The 23,314-nt window shown below is 42.3% G+C and overlaps 1 protein-coding gene across 20 annotated transcripts in view; it reads right to left on the bottom strand.

Moving 5' to 3' along the window:
* The window catches only part of SRPK2 (SRSF protein kinase 2), a 312,332-nt gene that overhangs the window by 80,706 nt on the left and 208,312 nt on the right, over positions 1 to 23,314 (bottom strand). For all 20 annotated transcript variants that reach the window (XR_006196478.1, XR_006196482.1, XR_006196484.1 and 17 more), the window contains 8 exons: positions 21,393 to 21,501; positions 20,645 to 20,732; positions 20,326 to 20,413; positions 17,932 to 18,038; positions 6,190 to 6,355; positions 5,005 to 5,030; positions 3,283 to 3,529; positions 1,897 to 2,379 (listed from right to left, as the gene is read on the bottom strand). Coding sequence is in view for 12 of the 20 variants with exons in the window: in XM_042915743.1 (XP_042771677.1) it covers positions 1,897 to 2,379; positions 3,283 to 3,529; positions 5,005 to 5,030; positions 6,190 to 6,355; positions 17,932 to 18,038; positions 20,326 to 20,413; positions 20,645 to 20,732; positions 21,393 to 21,501 (1,314 nt within the window). In the remaining 8 variants the exon portion in view is untranslated. The remainder of the gene's footprint in view (positions 1 to 1,896; positions 2,380 to 3,282; positions 3,530 to 5,004; positions 5,031 to 6,189; positions 6,356 to 17,931; positions 18,039 to 20,325; positions 20,414 to 20,644; positions 20,733 to 21,392; positions 21,502 to 23,314) is intronic.

The following is a 23,314-nucleotide window of genomic DNA, read 5'->3' as shown; positions in this document are numbered from 1 at the left end:
CAGCAGGAAGAAAGGCAGACGCAAATGTACAGAAGAGCGAACATGCCATTTACACACAGACGCTCTTCGTCAGGTCTTGAAAATAAACCGGGAAATAGCTACGCTATACTTAACGACTGCAAAACCTTTTCATGGTTTACTCCTTCAATAAAAAGCGTCTGAACGTTCATCTCAGTAGACACCTATTCATCAATGTCACATATCTCTGTTCCTACATTACATACATGATAAAAGGTAAACAAACACTAATAACAGAAACTACCAGAAGACATGGTTGACTCCAGCCTGGGGCAGGGAAGGTATGAACTCGGGACATGGTTCCAGAAAGAGAGGAAGCAGCAAAGAGCAATGGGATTGTGATAAAAGGACAGAAGAGACCATTCGAAGAGGCTCATGTGGACCAAACTGAGGACAATTCCAGCATCAGGAAACAAGAAGCTGTGAATGATTACAAGACATAACCCAAAGCGGTAATTAAGAGCAAAGGAACCCATGAGCGCGCGATGTGAAGGCACGTGCGAGAGACTGTGGGGCAGGCGGCATGCCAGGGAGGAGTACCAAAGCCCGCCTTCTGGAAGCATCTTCTCTATCTGGCCGCTCCGGAGTTCTCTATCCATTTATAATAAACCAGTGATCCAGACAGAAAACGAGTTTCCTATGTTCTGTGAGCTGCTGGAACAAATTAAATGAACCTGAGGGGGGGGTCGTGGGAACCCCCGATTCATGGCTGATGGGTCAGAAGCACAGGTGACAATGTGGACTTGCCACTGGTGTATGAAGGGGGGCGGGGGTGTCTGGTGGGATTGAGCCCTTAACCTGTAGGATCTGGTTCTGTCTCCAGAGAGTGTCAGAAATGAGTTAAATCGCAGGACACGCAGCTGGTGTCAGAGAAGCTTTTGGGGCAGGGAAAACCCCCTACACACACATTTGGTCACCAAAGGTGACAGAAGTAGCGTGAAGGAGACAGACACAGGTGAGTTTTCCCTATGCGAACCTACCTTCCATGTGAAGGCATCTTATAAGCACCTTCAAAGAGTCCTTGATCGGGGTAAAAGTAAAAAGGAACAGAGTATGTTTACCCAAGTAAGATAAAGAAAGCACGAAATAGAACCCACATCCTTCAGGTGATTAGTTAGAGCTACTTGAGGGGACTCCGAGGGCTACTTGCAGGGCTGGGTCATCAACGGACTCATCGTGTGTTAAACACTCTTGCCAGCAGAGGGAGCAGAGGAGGATTCTGAGCTGCTCCTCCGCGGGCTAGAATGGAAACCATGAGTGATGCCCCGGGTTTGCTTACTGGAGTCCCTGAGCAGGTCACAGGCAGAGACAGGCTGTGGAGCACTCACTCTCAAAATACTTGATATAAGTCATCACATAAAATTCCATGCCACTTGCTTTAAATTGGCTTTGACATTTCAAGAGCTGAGTCCTACAACCAGAAACAACTATCAGAATAAAATCAGAGACTTCTTCCTTAACACAGACTAAGAGGAGGTATGTGTTTCCCTTGAATAGAAACAAGACAAAACAAAAACCAAAAGCAAGACTGTCAGATGGAAGTAAAAATATTAAACTATATATTCTGTAAAAGCCACAGGTGTAAGCTGCTGGATATGGAAGGTTTCTACAAATGCAGATGTCACTAACTAAACACAGAAAGAACAAGAAAAGCTCAGAAATGGAACCTGATAGTCAGAGAGCCAGAGAAAGCCCTGCTGGGACAGAAGACGATTTAAATCACATTACTTATTCAGGAGGACAAAAGGAATAAAGCGACAATGGGGAATTCATACATACATGACATGCCCACCTCTGGCCCATTCCCTTCACAGCATTTGTCAAGGCTCGGATACTCGGGCCACTGAAAGGACACACTTGGTGCGGAGGGACACTTACTTTTTGGCAAATCTCCAGTGCTGGAGGCTGAAACCGTCCGGCTTCTGTCATGGGATGGACTGCTTTCCTCAGGCTCGGTAAGCGGGGATCCCTCGGAAAGTGCAGAACCACAAGCCACAGGTTCTAGGGGCCCAGAGAACAAGGATGTGGAAAACTCTGGAAACTGTGACTCGGGAATTTTATGTCGTCCATTTGGCAATTCACCATTGAATTGTTCATAGGAGCTGCTATATGTGTAATCACTTTCTGCATTTGGCTCATCAAGGTTATATTCCTCAGGATTGGGACAATCTTCTTCATCATCATCTTCATCATCCAGCTGCTGCTCCAGTAAGAACGGGCCATTCTCAATATGGCCGTTGGTTCTGGGGGACTCTATCCACGCAGGGTCTGTGCTCGTCAGTTCTGGTTCCACATCATCTCCATCTTTCTCAGTGTTTTCTTTCTCAGTGTCTTCTTTCTCTTCCTGGTCCTCAGCCTCACCTTAAAAAGTTGATGGGTTGAGAATCAGAACATGTTACTCTTCTCAACACAGTGGCACTAGGTACATACTTCCTCCAACAAGAGATAATTTTGAACGTGTTTAGGTTTTTGTTCCCCCGTTGAGTAAGCTCTATACCCACCGTGGGGCTCAAACTTGTGACCCTGAGGATCAAGAGTCGCATGCTCTGGGCACCTGGGTGGCTCAGTTGGTTGAGCGTCTGACTTCGGCTCAGGTCATGATCTCACAGTTCATGAGTTCAAGCCCCACGTCAGGCTCTGTGCTAATAGCACAGAGCCTGGAGCCTGCTTTGGATTCTGTGTCTCCCTCTCTCTGCCCCTTCCCCACTCACACTCCGTCTTTCCCCGAAAAATAGATAAAACATTAAAAAAAAAAAAAAAAAAAAAGAGTCACATGCCCTGCCGACCGAGCCAGCCAGGCACCCCTGAATGTGCTTAATTTACATACTACACAGCAAAACACCTCTTGGCTCTCAAGGTAAAATCTTAGGTTTTCTCAATCTTATTTTTCATTTAGTAAATAACTGGCTTACTCTTATTAGAAGAAGTTAGATTTTGGGGCTGGAAAAGGGACTATTTCCACTTCTACCCTCTCTTCTACAATCTTTAGAAAATGTGGGTCCATTACTGTTAGGGTAAAAGTTAATTACAAAATAAAGAACATTCATTAGCATGCTCGAGATGTGGTGTCAGGTAGACATTTTCCATTTTTAAAAAAGTGTTTTGAAATACTAACGTATTCCTAGCATTCATTTTACAAATGAAGTGGCAGACAGATTCCCATGTTCCCCAATCCTCACATATGAAGCAGTGACACCAAGCCCACCAGGGTGGGGACCTGGTGGGTGCCCACTAATGAAGCACCAGGACCCCATGCAGACGGACCCTTGTCATTCGCAGGCTCGCCCTCGGCTGCATCCTCTAAGCCAGCAGTTTTGAGCTTCTCCTCTGGACGGTACTCCTCGTCTTGTTCATTGGAAGGTACAGCAGATGAGATGTTTTCTTCTATGATTTTCCTTTCTGCTTCTCGCTCCAATTCTTCTATTTCCTGCAGGCGCTTTTCCAGCAACTCAGCCTGCCTTTTCTGCTTCTTTTTCAGTTTTTTCTTTTTGTTCTTAGATATTTTTCCTATCTACAACATGTTAAGAAAACACCACAGGTCAGTTTGCTCCTTTTTAAAGCACTACACAAGAGTGCGAGTGTGAGTGGCATGGCAAGCCCCAACCAATCCTGTTTTCCAGGCCTGAGTTATATATTACAACCAAATATGCCCACAGAGGAGATCGATCTCGTGTGTAGGGTCGCAGTAAAACCAGAAAAAAGAAACCAGCGCCGCCTACCATCATGGAAGGGGACTGCCAGCAGGCCCTGCCCTCAGAGGACAGGGCTCCAATCCAGGAAGGCTATTTCATTTAAACGCTGAGCACAGCAGAATACGCTGAGGTACTCTGGCCTTTCGACAAGTAGCACCCCTTCCAAGTTTTACTGGCTGCTGCCCGTATACAAGCTAACAACATCCCCTGTCCTTCCGGTCTCGCCCAACTCTCAGCCATGAAAGAAAACCTTGCCAAAACAAGTGGGTTTCAGTCACTGTTGGTCAACAGCTGTTTGTGTTCGGGTCTCACACACGGAGCTGTTGTTATCAACAGCCGAGACAGCAGAAACTGTCAAAAACGAGTGTACGAAGTAAAGGGAAAAAAAGAAAAAGCCACAGTTTCAGTCTGCCTGCCATCAGGGCCACATGACTTGGAAAGTGCTGGCAACGACAGCCTCCAGTCTCTCCACGGAGTCAATAATCGAAACAAGCTGCTCGAGCCACAGGAGGGCTGCAGGCAGGGACCGGGCCGTGCAGCGAGCCAGGTGGCATCATCACTATAGTTCCCGCCTGCACTGGGACTTCCACTCCCAAGTGAGGGCTCCTGGCAGCGCATTTCCTTTCAAGTGCTTCTGGCTCGTAAAGTGCTTTCAAGACTTGCACATGACTCATCAACTCAAGACATACACACTCTATCCTCTACTGGAACTAAGAGGGTTTAGGGACAATGGGGTAAGACTGAATTCCAAGCACCTCGTTTCATTTGAATGGACCACAAAATACACAGTACTCTTTTATACATAACTACCAGCTGGAAAACACATTAGAGTACAAGCTTCAGAAAAACAGGGATCTTGGAGGCAAATCAGAAGTAATGTTAAGTGTTTTTGTAATAATCACACTTCAAGCCCGATCTCGACCACGTCACCCCTTTCACCAGACTCTGCCAACGGCACCCCAGAAAGTGCTCAGGGAAAATAAAGATCAAACGTGGAAGGGCTCTAACTATCCCAACTCTAAAAAATCCCTTCGACTTGTCAAAGCGGTACGTCTCATCTATTCAAGGATACACAGCATTTGTAAACATGCCCGCCCTTTACACTAACACGTATTAAACACCTACAGTTGAGAAGGGAACAAAGAAAGGTACGATCTGATTCCCAAACAACCTTAAATGAAAAAATCGTTGCAAAAAGCAGCAGAAACTAATGTTACAACTTGAAAAGCTCAATAAGGAACAGCTGCTTTTAACAAGAAGGTGAGTAGAAGTGTGTGTGGAATAAAGTACTTACAGGTTTTTGCTGTGGAGCCGTACTCACTAAAACAAAATGAAACAAAATGAATGTTTAGAGGAAAACAGACATTTATCTTTAGGTAGGTTATCTGAATTGTAAAACGAAAAGTAATTATTGTCTTTTAATTGCTATCCAGCTGGAAAACTGTTTAACCTCAGTGCTTCTTAATCATACAGATCTAAAGGAAGATTTTCCAACTCCAACGAATGACTGGCTCTTAAAAGGCACAGCAGTCGTTGTTCATATGGAGCCATTTTTCTTATTTGTCTAAAATTAAATACCCATTTATTTCAAATCCAAAGCACTGATACGAAAATGGAGAAGAGTTCACAAATGTCACACTGTCATCTAAATTTGTTCTACAGACAATGAACAATTTAGATTAGAGGATGTACATCTGTGTTTGACAACTATTTGGCAAGTGTATATAGCTGAAATAAATCAAATACTGCAGCAAGTATTCCAGAAATCGCATGACCAGCCTCTGTGAGCAGCCACAGCTTGACAGACTATGATTCCATGATCTCAAAAAACAGTAAAAAACAAGAGTAGGAGGTGGTGCATCTCCCAGAGCCCCGGGAGAGGCAGGACTTTAGCCCCTCAGCCAGCACGCTTGCCTGACAACACACTAGGGCGCAGACAATGTGCAGACATGGTCAAAGTGGTCAACACTTTGCTGCAGCCACTATACCCTGTAAAAACCCGATGTGAAACGCTACAGGCCAATAAAGACATTTGGTCTTCTCCCACCCTAGGGTCTTTTGTAACGCACTCCAAAGCTACCAGCTGGACTCAGGTTGATGTAGACTAACTGGAGACTGGGAAACGTTCTAACAAACCTGAAACTAGAAAAAAAATCTGATGACTACAGGCCGGCTACAAGTAACCCGTTACTATATATGCCTCTGCAGAGAAGCCTGCAGCGTAAGAAAACGTTCACGCATAGGTGAAGCAGCACGTAAGATTTCATATGATCTTTTAAGGGAAGACGAAGTTAGGTGTATGACAGCATAATAATTGGGGCACCTTCCTTTTCAAGAAAAAGGTCTCATCATTTCTAGCAATCAGGCTCTTATGAAAGTCCCTAATGTACGTGCTTGACTCAACTACCTTCAGTGTGCAATTCTGCAGGCTCTCAGTGCCTCCAAACAAAATGAAACAAAGCTGCTTCAGCTCCCTCACCTGCAGACCCCGAAGGAGGAGGAGCACCTGCTTTCTGCCACTCGGTGGCCTCAGCTGCCATTCTTCGCACATATGCATCATCCACACACATCAGGATGTTCTCCGGCTTTATGTCCGTATGAATGATCTTGCACTTACTGTGTAGATAATCTAACCCCTGAAGGACCTGGTCAGAGTAAAATCAAGAGAAGAGATGGGTTATTAATACCTTTCAACATTACTATTGAACAGTAATGTTCAACATTTCCTTGTAAATTATGTAACATAATCACAAGGCACAAAGGGTATCTAGTAAAAATCTCCCTCCTGCTCCGGGCCCCCAAAGGAGCCCAGAGCCCTCCCATAAGCAACCAATGTGTATCATTCTGGAGGTAAATTTATGCTCATGGAAGCAAATGCATCTATAAATATACTTTTGTATAACAACTTTACTGAGATGTAATTTACATACATACACCCTTTTAGGTGGACAATTCAATGGTTTGTAGATGTGCAACCATCACCACATGTTAATTAGAACATTTTTATCACGGAAAAAAGAAACACCATACCCACTGGCACTCATTCTCCATCTCTTCCAGCTCCTCCAGCCTTAGGCAACCACTAGTCTACTTTCTTTCGCCATACATTTGCTGGTTCTGGACATTTTATATAAATGGAATCATACAAAATGGTCTTGTGTAACTGGCATAATGTTTTGAGAGTCCATCCATGTGTATGTAGCATGTATTAAGTACTTCCTTTAATTGCCAAATAATGTTCTGCTGGTTATGCTATCCTTTGTTTAGCCATTCACCTGATGGATATTTGGGTTGTTTCCACTTTTTGGCTATTATAAATAATATTGCTATGAACATTCAGGCATGAGTTTCTGTGTGGACACGTTTTCATTTTTCTTGGATATATACCTGGGAGTGCAATTGTTAGGTTATATGGTGACTCTTCTGACAAACTGCTATGCTGTTTTATTCAGTGGTCACACCATTTCACATTCCCACTAGCAGTGTATAAGGGTTCCAACTCCCTCGTCATGGCCTACACTTTGCTGTATTTTTAATTTTAGTCACCCTACTGGGTATAAAGTGTGTATCTCACTGATAGGCACTTCCATGATGTCTAATGATGTGTATACATTTTTAATATTGCAGAAAAAGAGGATTAAATAGCCTTAGTATTCACTAAAACTGCTGAAACAAAGTATCAACAAAAACAAGACTCACAAAACTTAAAGAGCAGTGACCTAAATACAAAGCCAGTTTTTCTCAAATTATTTCAAGAGAGGAATTCTTTCAATTATTTCCATAAGCAAAAATATTTTTTAAAATATCCCCATTGTGTTCCTATACATTAGAAATTCTACCACTCAATAAACATTAGCATTTAATAAATACCATACACTTAAAAAATTTTTTTTCAACATTTATTTATTGAGAGACAGAGAGACAGAGCACGAGCAGGGGATGGGCAGAGAGAGAGGGAGACAAAGAATCCAAAGCAGGCTCCAGGTTCTGAGCTGTCAGCATAGAGCCCAACACAGGGCTTGAACCCACAAACCGTGAGATCATGACCTGAGCTGAAATCAGACACTTAACCAGAGCCACCCAGGAGCCCCAGTGTCATCATACACTTTAAATCATTTAGGGTATTTGTTCACAACAGAAGTGGGGAAAAAGACGAGAAGATACAAGGCTTTATCCAATTCTAGTAAGTTCTCAGCAAGAGCCCAATGCTTCTACTGTATCTGGCTAAACAACCTTAACAGATGACAGTATTAGGATATGAGGGGACAGAGGTTTCAAAAGGAAAATGAAAAAAGGAAGACCCATCTCTTAAACAGGATGAAAATCCCTATACTCATCAAAAGTAACTTTCCCTAGGAAGGATTCTTACATGACTTCGCTGACCAAGCATCAGTCAAATTCCTGGAACAGGTCATGTACCTGGTTTGAAGTGTCTGACAACAGCAATAAAGAAAGCCCCCTGTCTCCAAGGGGCTTACAGTCAGAGGGCTTACTGTCTTATGCCTGAAGGGAGAGGGACCAGCCAAAAAGAAACCAAGATGAACCATGGCTACAGCAAACAAAATTTAATGAGCTCTTGACAAGTGCCTAGTAAGTACCCAAACAGTAAACCAGATAGAACTAGAGTAAGAGAAGGAAAGACACTTGTCTTACCTTAAAAAGAATATTTAATGTTTCCAATTATACTGTAATTAGAACATTTAAATTATGTTTGAAATATCAAAGGACCAGTAAGAAAGACTCTTTAAAAAGAGTCTTTCCATAAAGAATAAAGTTATAATGCAGACAGGAGCACAATCCAATGGGCCTATATGCTCTTCACCGACATCCGTGCATCTTCTTTGTTCAAACTGAAATAATACAGGGAATTTTAATATCTGAATAATGAGAGATTCTGAGAAGTATAAGAAATTAATGGACAGGAACAGTGATGATTTCTAACCTATGGAGGGCAAACGAACAAGATTTTTTGAGAAAATTTAAACAGTTTAAAATTATCCCAACTGAAACTGCATTTCCATTATCAAATATAAACTCCAAGTAAAAATGTCCCCATCTCTCCACCTCCATTCCATGCTCAAGGCTCTCCTATTTCTCCACCTGAGCTCCTTCACGGAGATCAGGCTGTTTCACTGTGTGGGAGGCCACACAAGTAAGAGTTAACACGAGCCAGTATTCAAATGTGTTCCTAGGGGTTGCCAGTGACCAGGAGGCACTTGAGATGAACAAAGTGTTCCCAGCAAGAACTTAAGGTACCAGATTTTTTAAATATCTGCAGTTACACTCCTTTGGGTTATCCTTCCTTAAGAAGCAGAGCTTATAACGTCTGACAATGAACCCAGTGAAAGACTTGACCCCTAGGACAAATTAATTAACTAAGATAATGCAAATCTTCAAGGAAATAATTAAGGGACACAGTAAGTATGGTGTTAAAACACGACCTTGGGATTCACACCAGTCCTACACTGCTGCCAGATCATTCTCTCACTGGACAAAGTACTTAACCAGAACATTCTCTCACTGGGCAAAGTACTGTCTGAGCTTCCACTTCCATATTCATAAAAGGGGGAGAGGTGTGTGTATATATCTACTAAATAGAAATATGGTAGGAATTAGAAATAACCTATGGAAAACCTACAAAAAAACAAAGTTTAGCTCATAGGAAGCTCCAAATAAAGGACAGAACTGAACTAAGTCACAACACTTGTACTGGTATTGACTAAGTAACTATAACTTCGTTAAGTCACTTAATAAACTTCTCTGGGTCTCACTTCTCCCACTTGGAATGTGAATGGGCTATACCTGATACGTTCTGTGCTACATCCCAGCAGTGAAATTGTGGTTTAGTAATTTCCTTTAGTTCTGGACTACATATTTTTAAAAAGCCTTTAGCTATAGACTAAAAAGAATGGTGTTATTTTTAAAGATAGCATTTCTTTTCTTAATGAAGTTTTAAGCAATAAAGAGCCCCAGAATCACTGAAGTAATGATGGGCAATCTCCTAACCATTTAAGCAGAGCATCTATGATGATGCACAAAAAAGAGAAAAGCAGTGAATAAGCTACATGCCCATGGGTAGATCTTCTCTTGCAAAACCTGAAAAAAAAAAAAGAGTTCAGAAAAGGCTTTAGCAATTTCCCAAGTTTTCCTTCACTTGCCAGGCACAGTTTATTTGCCTTTCTTGCCTAAAAAGAAAAACACATACTTCGCCTCATCAGCAGGAGGCAGCAGAGGCTGCAGAGACACCCTCCGACTGCCATCTGCGAAAATCTACAGCCGCCATGAGAGCAGAGATAATCCAAACACAGACGGGCCAGGGACTGGGCAGGACCTCACACTCAGAGGAGCCAGATCACACCGCCCAGGAGCAGGGCCAGTTCTCTCCTTGTGAAGCCAGACCCGCAGGTGAGCGGCAGCACAGCCGTGAAGCAGAGACCAGGGCTGGGAGCCAGGAGCCCCCGGTTCCGGTTCAGAAACAGATTAGCTATGGCTCAGAGCGAGTCCCCTTCCCTGACCTCAGATTCATCCGTAAAATAAGACGCTTGTCAAGACCGTCTCCAGGGCTTCTTTCTCTACACCTGTGAGGATGGTGAGATCATCTATTACTGGCGTGAATGACATAAACCTACTTCTCCCTACCACGGCTTGCTACAATGGGTCCCGTAATCGTGCAGGGTACAAGAGGAGGAGTAGGTCAAGAGTAATGTGGGAACTTCTCTCAGGGCTGTGTCCCTCGCTCTGCTCATCACCCAGAAAGCACAGCTTCCCCCCAAATCCTAAATTGTGAAGACAAACAGAATGAGAGCAACTTCCCAAATTATTTTCTGACTCTGGTTACCACATGGGGACTTCCTTCCTCCCCCACCTGAACAAAGGACATGGGGCCAGGAGACTCGGCCTGCCCCTAATTCTGTGAGTAAGGCCTTGCTAATGCAGCACAGAGGGAAGCCCAAATGGTAGCCAGAGGGGCTGGCCCACGCAGGAGCCTTTCACCAAGACAGTAACCCCTCGTGATGTGCACAGAAACACCAGAAGGGCTCTCCTCAAGCCTAGAAACTTCCCCACTAGAAAAGCTAAGGTTCCCACTGGATTTCTCTTCCTCATTCAACAGATACGAGGTAAACTCTACAACCCGCTTCTGGCAATTGTGGTGTTCAACTGAATGGAGGACTGTGGGAATCCCAGCTCAACAGAGGGGGCAAGAACTGGATGCACATGCAGACAAAAGTCTCAGTGGGCACTGTCCTTGTTTGCTTTGTCCCGAACCAGCATTCTGCTCCGTGTTCTAACTCGCACTACTGAGAATTCATGAGAAAACCCTGCCGTGATGCCTCCGAACGTAGTTGGGACTAAAGAGCAAGCCAACGTGCCCAGCACGGAGACCACATGGAACAGAGCGAGCTGGGCACGAGGCTCACCGCTCTTCAAAGGGAGCGACTGCACCGCCTTCCTGAGTTGACGACCCAACATTCTGAGGAGAAGAGTCCCAAGTTAGGTCAGAATATGTATCACCATGAAGAATAAACCCAAGAACATGGAAGTGTTTACCAACTTAAAATTAGTCTTCTGTTCTATAATTGAAAACTGGCACAGTGATAATGAATTCGCTGATCACTAGGAGCAGCAGAATAAATGAAATGGCAAATAGATACTAAGTGTAGACCAAAGCAGTGATAAGAGGTGAGTCAGCTGGCCCAGGTAGGGCCAGGCTCTTCCTATGCCCCCAGGGCTCCTGCCCCACGGCAAGGGGGGCGGGGGGCGGCGGCTTTGGAAAAGCCCTGCATTTTATAAATCCCCTCAGCTTACACATGCCATGCCGATTACCAATTACTTTGTAAATAAAATCCAATGGTTCTACTTTTTAACAATCTGGCAGCTCTCCTATTAAGGCAAAGAGAACCATTTGCCATACAGAGACGTGAATGCACACTTTTCACAAAGACATGCTACAATTTAAATGCTCCCAGACCTTTCTACGTAGACACTTCAGAGCACCCTGCAGTTGAGAGAATGGGTTCTGGAATTACACTACCTGAATTCAAATCTTGCCCCCCGCCGCACGCCAGTAACTGTGGGGCTTAGGGAAGATTTTTACCCTCTCTGTGAAGTGCCCTCTATAGAGTGGAGGTGGGGACCTCTCTGGCCTCATCAGGGTGTGGTGGAGACTGGGCAGCATAATACAAACACAGCGCTTCAAACAGTGGGCGTCTAAAGAGCACAGGAACTGCCTGTGACAATCATGGCTACAGAAAAGAGTAAAATAATAGTTTTAAAACCCAGAGCTACAACCTGTAACTGCTAATTTTTCCAGTACTGTAGCAAAGTCACCAAAAACCAGGGCCTTGACCTTACCAAGAAGCCACTTCTTAACAGGGCTCCTGTAAAGGACAATGAATTAAACCATAAAGTTTACAAAAGTAGAACATCAGCTACCTTTTCAATATAGAAGAGAATCAAAGCCACATTCAAAGAGGAGCAACAGTTGGGCATCTGGGTGGCTCAGTGAGTTAAGCATCTGACTTCAGCTCAGGTCACGATCTTGAGGTTTGTGAGTTCAAGCCCCACGTCGGGCTCTGTACTCACAGCTGGAGCCTGGAGCCTGCTTTGGGTTCTGTGTCTCCCTCTCTCTCTGCCCCTCCCCTGCTTGTGCCCTGTTTCTCTCAAAAATAAAATAAAAAATAAACATTTAAAGAAGAGCAACAGCATTTGAAGAAGCCACATCACCTGCAGTAGACCTTTAATGCACCACAAATAAACACGGCCAACACTAGCATCCTTTTTCTTCTTCTGGATTCAGAAATAAAAGCGACACATGAAATAGACCTCAATAAAGCTGATTTAAAAAGAAGAAAGAAATGAAAGCTGGGGGGTGAACAGACACCCACAAGAGTCCACAACTGAGCCGGTGCAGCAGCCTGGGGGAAGGCAGGGGCTGCCCACGGCATCCCAGAAGCCACCAGCACGGCCCTTCTCCGACCCAGAACCAGGTCACCAGGGCTACCTGAGGACGGCTAAGAACTGACCAAAGGACTGGTAATAGTGTATCAGAAGCCCTGAAAAAGCAGATGATTCAACTATGTCATTAGTTTTAAAATGATCAACAGGTGGTAGTGTTGTCTACAAGCCCATCAAATCACAGCAAGTGAGCCATTTTGTAGAGTAAAAAGAGAAACGTACACTTCTCCCTTCATTTAAGGAAAGACAACCAGTCACAAACATCCTTTGACCACCTACTGCATGAAGAAGCAGCAAAGAGAACTCACACACGATGCGTCACTCTGAGAGCTCACAAGGCAGGTGGGAAGACACAGTGGCTACTTTGCGCCGGTCGCCGCGCTGGATGCTTTATCAGCAGTCCCTCCATAATAATCTCCACAATAAAGCCACAAGTTACGTACTATCATCCCAATTTTACAAATGCGAAAACAGGCTCACAGAGGCTACGTGGTCCGATCAGGGTCACAAAACAGTAAGTGCCCAAGTTATTATTTGAAGTGAAGTCTATTGGCAAGGCGTGTATCCACTGCACTTTCCCCTGTTCCAGGTTCTCAACAGGAGGGAATTCTGCCTCCTCGGGGACATGTGACAAAGCTTAGAGACGCTTTCAATGGTCACAGGTGCGGCGATGGCAGCTGATACAGGCATCTAGTCGGCTGGCAACACCCTACAATGCACAAGGCAGGTCCCCATGACAAAGAATTACCCAGTGCAAATGTCTTGTGCCAGGCCTGTCGAACTGTGGCTCGTGCTGTAAGACTCCACAATCATTAGGGAAGGACCCAATGCAGGCCGCAGGCATACTGAGGAGGGCAGAAATAGCATTTTGAACTGGGGAAGACTTTGTCACAGAAGCAAAATTTTGGTTGAGTCTTTAAAAACATGGGCAGAAAAGAAAAGATGGTATTTTCAGGAACCTAAGACAAAGGAAGTGATCAAAGATGTGCAGCTAAAAAGAAAACTGGCAAGGTGAATAACTTTCTCTAAAATACCTACAAAATGAAACTGGTAACCATTTATGAATAAAAATTCTGGTAAATCAACATGTATTTACAAACACCTGGACATTTTTGAATATTCATAAGAGATTGGTAACTTGGTTGGCTCTAGGAGAGAAACTGGGTATCTGAAGGACATACATTTTAGAACACTCACATGTATTACTTATTTTCTTTAAAAGATTACTTAATGGGGGCGCCTGGGTGGCTCAGTCGGTTGAGCGTCCGACTTCAGCTCAGGTCACGATCTCACGGTTCGTGAGTTCGAGCCCCGCGTCCGGCTCTGTGCTGACAGCTCAGAACCTGGAGCCTGCTTCCGATTCTGTCTCTCTCTCTCTCTCTCTCTCTCTCTCTCTGCCCCTCCCCCATTCATGCTCTGTCTCTCTCTGTCTCAAAAATAAATAAACATTAAAAAAAATTTTTTTTAAAGATTACTTAATGGGAAAAAAAAATCACCTGCTAGGAGACAAAAGCTGAATCAGGGTTTGCAAGGGGAAATACGGGGCGATACCAGATGGCAGAAACCCATAAATAGGTTCATTGGAAGAACAGTGATTTAAATGTTATCGGACATTACGCCAAATACAATTCCAATGGTGTATATGCTGCTGGGCAAAATGCTAAACACAAGACCTCCAGAGCCAGACCACCTGGGTATGAATTCCGGTTCCACAGCTTACTACTTTTTAAGTTAATTCCTAACTAGGAGTGAGTTACTTAACCTCTCAATGCCTCAGTTCCTCTCCCATAAAATCAGAAGGGTAAAAATACCTATTTTGCAGAGTTACTATGAATACTCAATGAATGAAAAATTGCAAAGTACTTACAACTATGCCTGGCACATACTAAGCCCTGAATAAAAATTTGTAATAATCAGGCCTTCTGGGTGGCTCAGCTGGGTAAGCGTCTGACTCTTGGTTTTGGTTCAGGTCATAATCTCACCATCTGTGGGTTCGAGCCCCACATCAGGCTTGCGCAGACAGCTTGGAGCCTGCTTGGGATAATCTCTCTCCCTCACTTCCTGCCCCTCTCCACTCATGCTCTCTCTCACTCTCTCCAGCACGCTCTTGGCATAAGTAAATAAACTTCAAAAAAATTTGTAATAATCAATAGTAGTATCCCTTTACGTTGTAACAATAATCTAGCAAGGAAGGTACCATTATTATTCTCACTTCATTCATGATGCAATTGTGGCGTAAGGAGGCTAAGGAACTAAGCTGAGGTCCCTTAGCATTGAGAAGGACACATCTGACACCAAAACCCAAGCTCTTTAATCACCCCACATGTTGCTTCCTGAGAGTGAACAACGAGCAGTTAGGCTTTAGTCAACAGGCAATGGAGAGGTACTAGAGGTTTCTAAATGCAAAGTGCGAATTACTGAAGCAAAGTTTCATTTTGGAAGGTAACTGCCAATGGAACGGAGAAAAACCTGGGACAGGGAAGCAGAACAGCCTCTGGGAGAGGAGAGAGAAGGAGAAGACTGGCTGGAGGTGATAAGGGCCTGAACTAAGGATGGTGGTGCTGGAAGCAGAAAGATTGGGAGTCAAAGACCCGATGCCTAGGTGACAACTGAAGCACGGCAAATGACAGTTGACAGGGGTGAGTCACACAGGGTTAGCCTGACTGAAGGCAGAGGAGGCCACACAGTGGAAGGGTATTAGAAAGCTGGTGTACCTAGTCTGGTTCTGGGAAGCAATGTAACTGTGAGGTCTATTAATAAAGGATTAAAATACTGAATCCACAGACTGAATCAAAGGGAATGAAGGGAAACTCAGATATATAGATTATTAACTGGGATATATATCAATTTACTGCTTTGAAAGTTACAAATTTAGGGGGGAAAATCCAGACTCCGTATTCTTCTTAAAAAAAAAAAAAAAAAAAAAAAAAAATATATATATATATATATATATATATATATATATATATATATATACACACACACACACACACATATATACACAAAACTTCTAATACTGCCTACAATAACTAAGTACAGAAAATGAAAACTGCATCTTGAAATTTTAGACCAGTGGAACACTCAAGTTCTCAGCCTGCAAAGCACAGTGTATGTGAATTACACTGAGGATAACACAGTCATTAAAATCATTTGTTTATTCAGCAAGTACCCACTAAAATTCCATTAAACCCCAAGGATTTCATCTTTAGATTTACAGACTCTTTCATTTGCTATGAAAGGCTACATTTTGTTTCCCTTTTCTGGAACACAAAATAAATACGAATGGTTCCTCTGGGAAGTCACCTTCCTTCACTGCCCAGCCTGAGTTGTGACATGGTCAGTCGCTGTGGCAACTGCACATGTCTTTCAAAGTACGGGGTTCAAGGGAAAGACAGACCCTACGTGAAATATATGCAAGGCGGTATTTCTCAAATTATTTACTTTTTGTTAGAATAAGTAAATCTTAGTATTTTCAGGGTTTATCAGAGATAATTAAGAAATTTTTTCAGAGTTTTAACAAGATGATTTTTTTCAGAGTTTAGAGTTGCCACTGATAGTTATAAATACTGAAGTGTTATTTAGGGATTGAAAAACTCCAACTGACGTTAATCACAACCCCCCTCCCACACCATGTTAAAGGGAAATTGTTTTTTCATTTGAGCTATTAACCATGTTAAAATACTAAAGTGCTACTATCTAAAGTCTAAAGGGGAACAGATATTATTAAACAAAATCTGGCCACAAGTCTGTATACCTAACATAATACTATGTACAAGTACAGCATTCCACTGTATAAGCCAAGGCAAAGAGCCCCTCTCCCTCCAGCCTCTCTTCCTGTGTAACATATATAATGTTAGAAGACAAGCTGCCAATTTGCACTGCAAAGAGACAAACGTAAATGGTGAACACTCAGGCTGACTCAACAATGCTACCTATACACAATTTCAAAAGTTAAAAACCTACTTATATGCATATGTGCAAATACTATCTATACTACAATTGTAAGGAAGGTTCTTTTGTAGGCTTCTCTTGAATTCACAATTCTTAATTGTAAACCATTCCCTGATTCTTTACCTATGTAAGAATTCTGAACTGAGGCCTGTATTTCAGGTCTGGAAACCCCTGAGCAGGTCTTGCTCAAGCTCTGGGCCCTGGGGACAAGAGAAGGGCACCAAATCACCTAATCCTCTTCTCAAGCAAACCAGGCAACAACCCCCGCCCCCTCCACCCACCCCCCCCATATTACTTCCTTTGCAGCATTATCCTGGGCAATTATCCATGATGTCAGAACAGATAATTCGGAGTAAGTCATATCTCCAACTTTCCTAATTTAGGCTAGCAAGGCAATGAGGAGCACAGACTGATATATCCCATACAGAAAACTGAATCTGGTAAACATTTCTCATTACCAGATCTCTGATATGTGTATATTTTCATTCTAGAAATATTTGCAGGAACATCATAACCGAACCAGACCCCAGCTAGAGGTTTTCTTTTGTCAAGGCAATTGAACAAAATACAAATCTAATACAATACTCCCTATACAACTTTTATTTTTAAAAATTTTTTAATGTTTTTATTTATTTTGACAGAGAGAGAGACAGAGCATAAGCGGGGGAGGGACAGAGAGAGAGGGAGACACAGAATCCGAAGCAGGCTCCAGGCTCTGAGCTGTCAGCACAGAGCCTGACGTCGGGCTCGAACTCACAGACCAAAAGATCATGCCCTGAGCCCAAGTCAGACGCTCAATCGACTAAGCCACCCAAGAGCCCCCTCCCTATACAACTTAAACATGCCTTGTATTATCTTTCATCTAGACTCTATCCAAAGATATGCAGAAATAGTAAACAAACACAAATTATCTATTTCTTCTGAACTATTTTCTAAGGAACTAAGTGGGACATTTTGTAGTAATGACATTAGATAAAACAATCTCTCAGTATATCATACCATTTACTTTAAATAAAAGATCAATACACCAAAAGAAATGCATGCCTGACATTTACAAATGTCTCTCTTTACAAGACAGGATGGCATATCATTAAATAAATATAAAATTGACATAACAAGTTCAAAATGTTATGCACTGTAATATACATGTATATATGTAAAATAAAAATTATATATATTTATACGTGTGTGTGTATAAATGTGTGTGTGTGTGTGTGCACATGTGTATGCTAAGCATATTTTTAAGAACAGGAATCCGTGTTGAAAGGCTAGCCAGTTAGGTAATGGAGGGCGGGGGCTGTTTTCATGTCCTCACCTGTCGAATGATACTCTTCACACAACGTACTGGGAGGCCTTGGTAGTTGGACTTGATGATCCACTTGAGGAGATGGTGGCCAAGCACTTCGAAGACCATGCAGACATCTGGGACACGGTTAAGGACCATCTGCAGATACATTTCCTGGAGTGATGCAATTACTCAAAGCAGCCATCGCTGTAGCACTTGGCATTTCTTTCTTTATGAAATGCAACATCACTAGTATCAATAATACCACAAGTGGTCACCTGCTGTTTCTCACCTGAATGAAGAAATCTAACACTAAGTACTCATATCCTATATGTTACTCAGTGCGTGCTCGTCACGTTCAAACAATGTGCTCACCACCATACACAGAAGTGACCACAGCGAACCCAGGAGCTGGAAGTGCTCTTTGGCATCACACGGTCCGGATGGACCACGACCCAACCCCACACCTCCCTGTGCTCTGGATCATTTCAACACCCTCCTTCCTGATAATCAGCCTTAATGAAAAGTGAACCAGGCTGAAACCTCATAAAAACTGATGAGAGGAAAACAACAACAACAACAAAAATGTCTTAGGTATCCTCCCTGACTGTCTAAATTTCCATCCCACAGGCCCTGGGTGGCTCAGTCAGTTAAGCGTCCGACTTCGGCTCAGGTCATGATCTCACAGTCCGTGAGTTCGAGCCCCGCGTCGGGCTCCGTGCTGACAGCTGAGAGCCTGGAGCCTGTTTCGGATTCTGTGTCTCCCTCTCTCTCTGACCCTCCCCCATTCATGCTCTGTCTCTCTCTGTCTGAAAAATAAACGTTAAAAAAATAAAAAAATAAATTTCCATTCCATAGAACACTTTATAAAATAGAAATTTAAAAAACATAATGAAGACATTTAATCTTTTCCTTCAGTACTATCTTTCACTGCGGAACTAGATCAACTTTAACACTATAGGCAGCTTTCAATAACACAAGATGACAATATAAGACATGGCACTAAGACCCACCTAAAATAATGAAATCTCAGGAATCTGGGTGTTTTTTTTCCCCCAATAGAAATTCTAGTCAATCACGGACTCTCCAGAACTATGATCCACCAGAGTCCATCATACAAATATATTCATATCATTCATACAGGAAAACTTCAACTGGCTCTGAAAGCCTTTGAGAATATACTGTTCATCCCTGCAAGCCGACAGATAGGTTATTAAAACAGGTTGGTTGATTTAATACTTTCTACAATACCTGGATCTACCACTCACATTACCACAATATTTGTCACTTTAAGTATTTTTTTTAAACAAAATATTTCTACAGTGTTCAAGAACATTACAGATTCATGCACAGATAATCTAAAGCCAGAAGTTTTATTTCCCAACTCATTATAAAAAATGGCAAACTAAGGACTAAAGTTAGTAAAAGACACAGAGCCAAAGGCCAATAGTTCTAAGCACTGACCAAATGGGACCATAATGGTTTCTGAGCAATTTATTTAAAGGTAAGAATAGCCACTGGAATGTATACTTGCCCATAAATCAGGTGGTTTCTCCAAAGAGACCCTGTCAGCTATCCCAGCAAACTGCCTTGCAGAACTGATACAGGAGGAGGGGCTGCCATGCCTGCTCACAGACAGGCTCACCTGGGGACAGAGCAGAGGACCAGCTCTATCTTCCTATCTACCAAGGGTGGAAATGCACTCAGCAGCTAGCAGAAATGATCTTGAGGCAAAGGGCAAGGTGACAGCAGCAGGCAATGGCACTTACTAGTACCCTCGAGTCCAATCTCTAGAAGAAATACAGAATCTCCTTCAAACATATGCAGGGAGTGCTTCCCTAGAAGATTAAGGCTTAGGAGATGCAGAAACAGGATGTCGATCTGGGCTGGGGGATGGCTTTGTCCTCAGGTTTCTGGAGCCTGAGCAGGTCAAATATCAAGATCTGTTCCAAACATGATATAAAGGAGGGAGCAAAAGATCAGTCAAGGGAAGACCCTGGCTCTTGACACAGCCGATCTTTTGCTCCTTGTAATGTGTAAAGATGACTGCGGCTAATCTTTCTCTGCTCTCTACTCTATACATATGTAAGGCACTCCCCAGCTTGATACTGAAGGTAGAACCCAGTGCTTGGACAAGAAGAATGTCAAAGAGCTAGCAGCATGTACCAGAAGGATGCTGAGTAATTGTACGGCCCCAGAGAGATTACCCAAGACACCAAAACAGATTGGCAGGAATTGGGGAATATTTTGGCATACCATTTTACAACACTCGATGATCATACTAGAGGCATTATATGGACAGTGATGGAGCACAGGAAACAGAAGTTTAAATGAGTTTGAAATACTGCCATGTTTTAAAAGTAAAAAGAAAAGCTACATTATAATTTAGCCATTAGGAAGCAGAAGAACTGTCAATAAGGATACGTATTCCATTCATGCCTGAAATCTTGAAGTCATCAATTAACTGTACTACCATGTCTTTATTTGGGTCAGTGGGATCACTTTCTCGAACCTATGGAAAGAAAAATGAATTCAAGAACAGGAAGCATTTAAGACTGAAAGTCATTTCCATTATACCAATCAAAAATGTCTTAGTAAAAGTAATGTTTTTAAAAATAAATGGTTCAGTATTTGAATTTATAAAAAATAAATTCAATTTTAATTAGTAAAACCTAAAAAAATTCCTCTATAAAATTTAAGTCATTAATTTTTCTTACATTATTCACATTTTTGCAGTACTTACACATTTGAGCAATTTTATTTCATCCAAGGCTGTCTCTGTATAATGCTGGGCACTTTTTACAACTTTCATTGCAACAAATCTTTTCCCCCTTTAAAAAAAAATGCATATTTTTTATATTATCAGAAGTGATCATTATAATAAGATCTATTCAATAAACAGAAACATTTAATAACCTTTCCTTTAAAATAGTACTTTTCAAACTGTGTGGCCATAATTAAGCAACAGTTTCATGGATCAAAATAATCTCTTTTTTGTTGTGTGTTTGTTTTTTCCTAATAAGAATAAGGTAGACTGGGAAAATGTCAGAGTTCATCATGTAGAGTCAGTATTACTCTGTTAACATTTCTGTTTTAGTACGTATGTATATGTACACTGGGCAGCGGTGCAGTTTTATACTATGGGCTCATGACTTTTTTAAAAAAGTCAGAACACTGATTTAAAGGCCTATACGTTATTATTTTACGTTTGAATATTTTTCTGCTACGCATGAATTACTAGAAGAACAGTATGTCCAATGTCATGCAGTATCACTGAATAAGCTGCAGATATATAAGCAGAAGGAAGTTAATACGTTAAGATAACCGACAAGAGAACTTCGGACTGGGGGGGGAATGTCTAGCTGGGTGGAGCAGGCCTGTGCTACGTCCTCTCAGGCCACCAAACAAACACCTCTGCTCCTCAGCCAGCCTGTCTTATAAAGGTTGAACTAGACCAGAAATGAAATGCACGAATGACAAAGAACACTTACTGCATATCCCAGCACAGCCAGACAGTTGAGAAGTGTCCCCATCCTAGCTTCCTAATGACATGGTAGCGGCCATTGAAGAGGTCTCCAATTTTCACCGGATGGTAGCCACCTTTGATTAAAAAAATTGTTTTTTAATTTCAGAGAAATAGTAATAAATTCTCTTCCTTTGTCAGTTTTTCTTCTTTTTTTTTTTTTTAAAGATTTTATTATTATTTTTTAAATGTTTATTTATATTTGAAAGAGAGAGACAGAGACAGAGCATGAGTAGGGCAGGGGCAGAGAGACAGAATCAGAAGCAGGTGCCAGGTTCCTGCCGCAAGCTGTCAGCACAGAGGCCACCGTGGGGCTCGAACTCACAAACCAGAGATCATGACCTGAGCAGAAGTCAGACACTCAACCGACTGTGCCACCCAGGCACCCCAAGACTTCATTTCTTTTTAAGTAATCTCTACACTTTGTGGGGCTTGAACTTAAAACCCTGAGATCAAGAGTCACATGTTCTACCAACTGAGCTTAATCCAAGCTCCCTCTTTTGTCAGTTCTTGATACCATGTAATCAAGCTCTAACTAATAAAATCAGATCAAAATATGTTTAACAATCTAACAGTTTTCTCAAAAATATCTTTCATCAAGAGAAAAATGTCCTTTGCCATTCTACTTGGCTTTTTGTTTGTTTGGATTTAACTTAGAAAGTAAACAAACCATCCAGTACTCCATTACAAGAATTTCAGATTTTTTATTTAAAAATTTTTTAAAGTTTATTTTTGAGAGGGAGAGGGAAACAGGGAGAGAGGAAGAGAGGAAGAGGGGGAGACAAGTGGAGAGGGGGGGAGGGGGAGGGAAGGCGGGAGGAGGAAAGAAGGGGGAAGGGGGGGAGGGGGGAGCGGGAGGGGAGGGAGAGGGAGACAGAATCCAAAGCAGGCTCCAGACTCTGAGTTGTCAGCAGAGCCCAACGCGGGGCTCAAACTCACGAACTCTGAGATCACGATCTGAGCTGAAATCGGATGCTCAAATGACTGAGCCACCAGGTGCCCGAAGAATTTCAGATTTATTATTAATTCTAGGTGTACATAATACGTACATGCCAGCTTTTGATCTTTCCAAACAACTTTTCTTCTTCTTCTAAGCAATAAATTCAATGCAAATCCTTTTGGATCAGTATAACATAACTCAGTGAAATAAAGGATGCGTACTCTGCCTAATTCTGCACACACCAATAGTTTACACACAGCCAATAAGGAATCATATAAGGTACAACAGTTTACCCTCCAAGACAGCTTGCTCCTCTCCTCACTCTTCTTCCAACCTCCAACTTCTGCTGAGAAACAGGCTGGAGAGTGAGAGAGGGCACGCTGTTAAGGCAGATACTCGGGAAAGATAAGGGTGCTTTCACAGATATCTGGCATAAAAAGCCCTTTACTTCACATGTGCAAGTAAAATAAGCCGGCTACAAAGCAGCGTGTATAAACATGGTACTATTTTTGTGGGCTACACAAGAAAAAATCTAGGAGGGTAAGATGTTAGCAACAAATATCTCTGGGCATAAAATTACTTTTATTCTTTTTATCTATCTTCATTTCTTACTAAAACAACAAAATACTCTCCTACTGTTTATTCTTTTAACATCCGCTTTTTTACTGCAAAGTTGTTATTTCTCACTTCTTAAATCTACAGAATTCTTACAAGTCACTCAAGAAAGACATGCATGGTTTCCACCTAGTGTTCAGAGGCTCAAAGTAGGTGCAGGAAGTATCTACGCCACATCTTTTACTACACCTAAGTATCTTTCAGAGTGCTAGGAGCAAACTTCCAAGAAATACTATGAATGTTTATGAATATTTAAAATGTTACTTAAATGAACTAGTGAAGCAGGAATTTAACCAGACACTGCGCTGCAAGATTCTTACTCTCCTACCAGTACA

The sequence above is a fragment of the Panthera leo genome, chromosome A2 (assembly GCF_018350215.1).
Source record: "Panthera leo isolate Ple1 chromosome A2, P.leo_Ple1_pat1.1, whole genome shotgun sequence".
Classification (NCBI taxonomy): domain Eukaryota; kingdom Metazoa; phylum Chordata; class Mammalia; order Carnivora; family Felidae; genus Panthera; species Panthera leo.
This window is presented reverse-complemented; position numbering and strand designations above follow the sequence as displayed.